The following is a 7,812-nucleotide window of genomic DNA, read 5'->3' as shown; positions in this document are numbered from 1 at the left end:
GCCCCAAAATATGCCACAATCGCATGATTACTTTGAATTCAAGTTATTAAGAAACAGCAAGTGTATAAAAGATGATCTGACCTTCCTTTGTTCCCCTGAAAGCAGGAAATCTCTCACGCGAAAGATACCTCCCTGCACCAGAAGGTTAGAGGGACATCTGTATCATCAGAGACAGAGAATTCAGAGCTGAAGAAGTCCAAATAAGCAAACCTTGTTACTTTTACTAAATTACTACCCCAGCCCAAATTCTGTTTAGAACTCTAACTGAAGCTCCCAAACATAAGTTTCTTTGTCCTGACAATTCCTTATAGATTTATGTTTCTTTGTCTAAAACGTATGAAAGCTGCATGCCTTGCTCATTTATTTCTTTGGGTCTCAATTTTATTACTTGGCCTCCTTGCACACAGAATTAAACTTTTTTTTTCTCCTGTTAATCTGTCTGATGTTAATTTAATTCCTAGACCAGCCAGAAGAATCTTGTAGGGCAGAGGAAAATTTTTCCTTTCCAACAATATTAACATAGAATGAGGATTCCAAAACAGTCCTTATAATGGAAGCCTGAAAGTGGTTTTCAATACAAGGCCTTGTCTTTCATTACCACTATTCCTTCCTATAAAGGACGGACTTGGATTACATCAACTTTTGACACACTGGTTTTGTCACTGTCTTCAACTGACAGTGATTCATCACTGGTGATGATAAAAATGATGGAAGAAGAATTAAAAGTCACTTTTTTCTTTGGCCTGTCCCCATCTTTTTGTGACATCACAATGGGTCTGATCTGCATTTCACTCCCATTGGTTGGTAGGTCCTTAGCAGGCCTCTGGCATCTCAGCAGTCGGAAACATAGCAGTTGCAGAAGGGATCTTCGAAACTGGGCAGGGAGAAAATAAAGTTGAATATTAAGTAAACATTTGGCCCTTAATCTGGATTAACATTCAATAAAATTAGTTGAGTTTAATTTTGGTTGTTCTTTTTTATTTGTTAGCTTATGTGTGTATGGGGTTAGGTGGCAATGCTCAGATGTACCTAAATAAACCTGGAGTCTTATGTTTTCTATTTATTAACATTTATTTCTATTTATTAAATTTATTTCTATTTGTTAATTCTCATTAACAAAATCATATAGGACTATTATAACCTCTGTGGATTCAAGTTTCATGCACCTTCTATGAGGGCAACTAAATCCATTTCTTTAAGGAAGTTTGAACATCAATGCCTTCCACAAATATTCAGTGAGCACCTACTAGGTGATAGCCACTGTGCTACAATTTGGGAATATTTTGGGCAGCAAAGAATGACAAGGCCCTTCCTGCAGAGTTTGAAGTCTGCTGTCTCACTAATTTTCTGTTAACTAGGAAAAGAATTTTTTTTTTCTATCAAGATTACAAAGCATTTAGAGAAAAAATACTACAGTGGAGAATGCTAGCATTCACCAGTGCCCATGATTCTTCCCTCTGTCCTGGACACAATGCTGAACCATAAGTTATTTAATTTAACTTTTATCCCCTTTTTTCAGAGCAAAATACATGGGCTTATCCATGGGCTTTCACAGATCAGGGAGTAGTAATGAAAATTATGATAACCAGCTACATTGGTTTCTGTCTTCTTTAAACCCCACTTATATACAAGTTAGTATTTAGTTTATACTTACATTCAAAAATATTTGAGACTATTTCTTCATCAAATTACTGCTTCTTATATCAGGTTAAGTGCTAAAGATACATCATTATAAGGGTTTAGAGTATGTATGCCCAAATATGTTTTCCCACATAAATGGTGAGCTCCTTGAAGATAAGGACTATTGTTTTATGTATTTGTTTGTTTTTGTTTGTTTATTGTATCTTTTAGACTTCTAGTTCAAAGTGTGCTCCTGGGAACCAGAAACATGGGAACCACGTGGAAACTTATCAAAATGCAGAATCTCAGGCACCCAGCATGGCAAATCTGAATATGCACTTTTGTTTTCACAATCTCTCCAGCTGTGGTGTATGCATTTTAAAGTTTTCCAAGAACTAATGTATGACCCATTGGCCCAGAGGAAGAACATAAAAAAACAATTGTTAGGTAATATATTTAAAACGTACTTATTTGCCTGTCGAGGTGGTAGTTTTTAAAATATGGAGGTCTTATACTTCTTCAGAAAATCAGTTATAATCTATCTTGCTAAAAACAATTCACATGTGAACATTCTTAAAAAGTTTTATGACCAAGTTTCAGGGTTCTCATGACTCTCCTAAAGTCAATTCAAGTAATTCTCAGATTGTAAGGACTCCAAGTTGAAATTCTCTGGGTTCAAGTAAACAGTTAATGAAGGCAACATGAGAAAGAAAGATCAGTGAATACAGATCGAAACCATACGAAAGTGAGAAGAGAGAGGGAGATTTAGCAGTGAATATTATAAGGTTAATTTAAAAAATGCCCTGTTATTCCAAATTCTTGAGCATTAGTAGCCTGAGTAGTTATTATCTGATATTAGTGTGACCTGTTAACTTAAAATTCCAATGGAGTAATTAACTATTATTCATAACTTTTAAATTCTCTGATTTTTAAACTTTGCAACTTAGAGGCTTAGCTTCATAGCAATCATAATGAGGGCTTTCTTAGTTATAACTGACAACCACCAAGTCAAAACCTTTCTACCACAGAAATAAGCTTCCCATTAGATCTAGAGGAGTTTCTGAAGCCAGATTAATTTGAGCTACACGCTGGCCATGGTACATGAATAATAACCCAACTAATTGTTAATAATATCTGTAACCCCAAGTGGGGAGCTATGTGTGTAGATTTTGGTATTCAAGCAAACAAGGTTGGAATCCAGGCACCAACAATTCCTGGATCAGGCAAGTCATTTAACTTCTTTGAACCTATGTTATTAATTTATAAATAAAGTAAGGAATAGTATTGGTGCCTGTCTCATGGTGTTTTGTAGAAATAATGGATAACCTCCATAGTACTATAAGAATTTTAAATGAATTTTAACTTTGAACATAAAATGTTTTCTGATAAATGTTGATTTCAATAGATTTTTACTTAAGATCTCTTGGTAGATCTTAGAATTTTTACTATTTTCTTTGGGAATATCTTACATTTCTTCCTGAACACTTTAGTTTCCTCTAGAATTCTTGATTTAGGTTTTTATCGCTGAAGCTCTTCTGAATAACCTCTATAAAAGTATTATATTTGCAACAGTCACATATGTATAGTGAAAACAATGAGTTTATTATTATTATGCTTACCTTTCTTATCATGAAGATATAAATAACTGGATTATATACAGTACTTGATTTAGCAAAGAGATATGAAACAATTGAGACTGTTGGAGTGACCAGGTGTCCATAACCATTAACCACCAAGAAACAGATCACGATATAAGGCATCCAAAAGATCAGGAAGGTAGATATCATTAAAAAGCACATTTTGGCCACTTTCTTTTCATATCTTAAAATCTTAATCACTTGAATTGTCTGAAGATCTTCAACACAACGAAGCTGCAGAAAGAAGAAAGAAAAGGTTGAAAATGAAAGAATCCTTTTCTTATGCTGTTTCAATAATAGATATGCAGACACCAAACCATAATGCTCCACTTCTCAAACCAGGCAGAAAGCATATGATGTCAGTTCTGCCTGGTTAAGCTGGTCTCGATGAAACTTAATTGCCAGATGAATTCTTGCTGCAAGCTATGGTGACTTCCAACTCCGAGCCGATGACTATTACTACAAAGTGGGATCTGATGGCGACCTTGCTTATGCTTGGTTTCATCAGGACTCAGGTGCAGAGAATGCTTGTAGCCATATCCGTGTAAACTCAGCATATCTGATCTTAATTTATCCCCAGTAAAGGCACTGAGGAACAATGGTCTACAGTCTGAAAGTTGTTCAGGTTTCTTAAAGTTTCCTTAGAAGTTCCTTCTATTGTTATTATAAATGTATTATTAGGGGGTGGGGGAAAATATTCCTCTACACCAAAATCATGTTTTGAATAAAATAGTTGTTTCTGACCATTCTAAAAGGCTAATTTTGCTACAAAAATACAATTTTTTTTAAATTTAAAAAAGGTATTGTACATACTTTTTGTACTTCACATATAATTTTAAACTGAGAAATTTATTGCATTTCAACAAATGTTCCTTTTGAACAACAAATGTTCAAAAGGTGTTCCTTTTATTCTAGCATTGTCATAAAAATTAAGGAAAAAAATTCCAAATAAATCAGAACATGTGCTTATAGTATTTAAGAGTACATTTGAATTGATGTAGCTAAATTATTTATACTACCTAAAATTATATTTAGGAAACTATATTCTTAGTAGAAACACATATTCATATTCACAGAAAATGGAAGGGTTAATGGGTAATTAAAGTGTTGAGTTTTTTAAGAGTAGAGGGAATGTGTAGGAGTGGGCGTGGTTGTCAAATGTCTGATACCATTATTTTCTTTGTGTGCAATTCTATTTAAACCTTTTTCATGTTTTGTTTTATTTTTTGAGAGACAGAGAGAGACAGAGTGCAAGCAGGGGAGGGGCAGAGAGAGAGGGAGACACAGAATCAAAAGCAGGTTCCAGGCTCTGAGCTGTCAGCACAGATCCCAGCGTGGGGCTTGAACCCACAAATACAAGATCATGACCTGAGCCAAAGTTGGACGCTCAACCAACTAAGCCACCCTGGTGCCCCATGTGCAATTCTATTTTAAAAGAAACTATTTTATTTAATATGATAGGATACTATTCTATTTTCACAACAGCATTTTTTGGGGGGTGGGTGGGAGATTTCCCCCCAGAGTTTTTAAGAAGGTTGTGGAGTATTAGTAAAAGCTCTGGATTTGGAATTAGTTCTGGGTCCATATCCCAGATCCACCACTTTTGCCCTCTGTGTGACATTAAACAATCAATTACTTCCTCTGAGAGTCAAGACTAAAGGACGTTCAAATGAATAACCTATTAGAGTTAACAGAAGTTGGGTCCCACTTCCATACATATGACTTTGTGGGATTGTTCTCAAGAGTATTTGTTTACATTGGAATTATATTTGAAACTAATATACTTCTATGGATTTGTACTTTTATGATACTATAGGATATTAGGAATCATGAGTTTTGGCTCCTCAAAGTTTCAACTAACAAGTAATAAGATGACAGTTCAATCATCCATCCCCAATTCCCCGCCACCTAGGGACCCACAGACTCATCTCTACCTTTTCTGGGTAATTCAGTCCCCATCCTCTTACCATTTTTGAAAGCAGAGCCCGCATTTATCATCTTGGAATTACATGTATGCTGCAGAAGTTAATTTAAGGAAAATATTGGACTATACTTTCACAGTTCCTCTTTGGCATAAAGATATGGTTCTAATGTTTTGGATTATTTGGGTTTGTATATGTGAATATACAAACATATTGACATATTGACATATTTGAATATGTCCATGATTATTTTTCATTTATCTCTTTTTTTACCTCTCTGTTTTATCATTATCTATTCTTTCACTCTATTCTTTCAATGTTTTCCAAATAAAGAGCTCTACTTCATGTCTCGCCCTATTTGTTCAATCATTTGAGTGTATTTTTAAAAACTGTTGTGGATAAAGCAAAAGCACATGCACAGTTGAATTTGTCCTGAAGGATGAACCACTTAAGACGATTCCCCATGTAGTCCCAGTAAAAGTGTTCTCTCCCTACATAAATAGTGCTTATTGATCCAGACACCTGTAGATTTTCAACAACTTCACTGTGAGTCTTCATTCTTATGTGAGAAGCTATTTCTCCATCACTGCTATGCATCACACCTCTGGATAAGGAAATAGAGGTGATTATGGTGCCAGGTTCTGAGTGGAGAATATTGCTGTCTAGAGTCAAGTCTCTTTACCCTTGTACCACTTCTCCTTCCTATGAACACTGCCTGTAGCTCATTCCAAAAATAGTCTTTGATCAACTATTGTTTGAAAGTATTGTTCCAGCTATAGGTGAAAACTTAAAGACTGGGTCTCTGCTTTTAAGGAATTCACTGTATGCTGAGGGTGACAGCACACGTTACTTCCGTAGGTGATACATGCCATGGAGGAGGTGACCAGAGAGGGATATGGGAACACACAAGATGGGTAACTGATTCAGATATGGGTAAGGGCTAGAAGATCCTGAGCTCAGCCTTCTGAGGTGAGTATGAGGCAGCCAAGTAAGGTGGGACAGAATGTTCCAGGGAAAGGAAACGTGTCAAGGCAAAGAGGTAAAAGAGCCCATGTTAAGTTCTGGGAACAAGAAATATTGCACTTGGCTGGAGCCTGAGGTAGCAAGAGGGAAGGCATATTAAGAAATAAAGCTGGACATGCAGATAAGAGATGGCCTTGCAGGACCCTGGTAGTCATACTCAGGGGCTTTATATTTTTAAATCATGAAGGTAGGGGAACCTCTAAAGGATTTTAAGCTGGGAAATGACTTGAGAAAATTTGTTTTTGAGAAAAACTACTCTAATGGAAGTGTATAGAAAAATGGATTAGATGAAAGCAAGAATAAAGGAAGAAAAACTAGGGCCCCTTTGAATTGAGTCTGTGGCAATAGGAGAAGGGATAAGGGACATATGGAAAAATATTTGAGGTTGAATAGATGAAATTGATAATTGATTGGGTGTAGGGGAGACCTGGATGAGGAATAGTCCAAGATTTACTCTATTATTTTTGGCTGAGGAATAATGACCATTTACTGAGAAAGGGAATGTGGAAGCAGCAGATCTAGGGGGAGGGATGACCAATTCGTCTTCACACACATGGAATCTGATGAGTCTGGGGACCATTCCAGTGGAGGTGTGCAATAGGCAACTGACTATGGGATCTGACAGAGGTCAGAAGAACATCCTGGGTCAGAAATAGAGATTCCAAAGTCACCACGCTATTGTTAGAAGGAGAAATCCTAAGAGCATATGAGATGCCGAAGGCCAGTGTGTAGTATGAGAAGAGGGCTAAACACAGAATGCAGGTAGGCCTATGGGAAGCAGCCCTTGGCAGAGACCTAAGAAGATGGTCCAGAGTCAACAATAACTATAGGAGAGAATGGGGTTCTAGTGGAGGAGAAACCATAGTTCGGTGGAAGTTGTCAATAACATCACAAGCGTTAAATGCCACGGATGCCAGGAAAAAAATAGAAATGTGCCCATTGGAACTAACATTTGGTATATTATCAATTACCTTAATGAGGGCTGTTTCTGTGACAGTGTGATCAAGGAAGGAGACCAATTTGCAACGGGTTAAGGAATAACAACTAGCTGAATGTAAACTACAAACTCTTTGATACAGGAGCTATAAATTACACAGTGTTGTATTCTCAGTGCTTAGTAAATATCTTAGCTTGAGCTCCCCTAACAATATACCCTAGACTGAGTGGCTTAGACAACAGAAATGTATTTCTCACAAATATGGAGGCTGAGAAGTCCAAGGTCAATGTGCCAGCATGGTAGGTTTCATTATGGGACCTCTTTTCTCTGCTCAGAGATGGCTACCTTCTCAATGTGTTCTCATATGGTAGAAAGAGAGATGGACAGAAGGGTGGAGAGATGGATGGAGGAAGGGAGAGAGAGACAGAGAGACAGAGAACCAGCCACTGGTTATGATTTAAAGTGATGTATGTCAAGGCAAAGAGGTTTTATCTTTTTCTTTCTTTCTTTTTTTTTATAAAACGTGAAAGCTAGAGGGGATTATCAAGATGAGCAGGAGACTGATGAGCAGGAGTTCTGAGGAAAGAAGAGACAGAACAGGAAGACACAGTGAGTGAGCAAGGAAAACATACATGGGTAAAGTAGGAGACTTGCATATGGAGTGTGCCCCATA

The 7,812-nt window shown here is 36.8% G+C and overlaps 1 protein-coding gene across 1 annotated transcript in view; it reads right to left on the bottom strand.

The window, feature by feature from the left end:
• Nucleotides 1-355: 355 nt before the first annotated feature.
• The window catches only part of OPN3 (opsin 3), a 42,265-nt gene continuing 34,808 nt past the window's right edge, over nucleotides 356-7,812 (bottom strand). The window contains exons 3-4 of the mRNA XM_007077038.3: nucleotides 3,240-3,491; nucleotides 356-874 (exon numbers count right to left, since the gene is read on the bottom strand). Of these exons, the coding sequence (XP_007077100.3) occupies nucleotides 611-874; nucleotides 3,240-3,491 (516 nt within the window). The 3' untranslated portion in view covers nucleotides 356-610. The remainder of the gene's footprint in view (nucleotides 875-3,239; nucleotides 3,492-7,812) is intronic.

The sequence above is a fragment of the Panthera tigris genome, chromosome F3 (genome assembly GCF_018350195.1).
Source record: "Panthera tigris isolate Pti1 chromosome F3, P.tigris_Pti1_mat1.1, whole genome shotgun sequence".
NCBI lineage: Eukaryota > Metazoa > Chordata > Mammalia > Carnivora > Felidae > Panthera > Panthera tigris.
The sequence above is the reverse complement of the archived record's forward strand: the minus strand, read 5'-3'. Positions and strand labels throughout refer to the sequence as shown.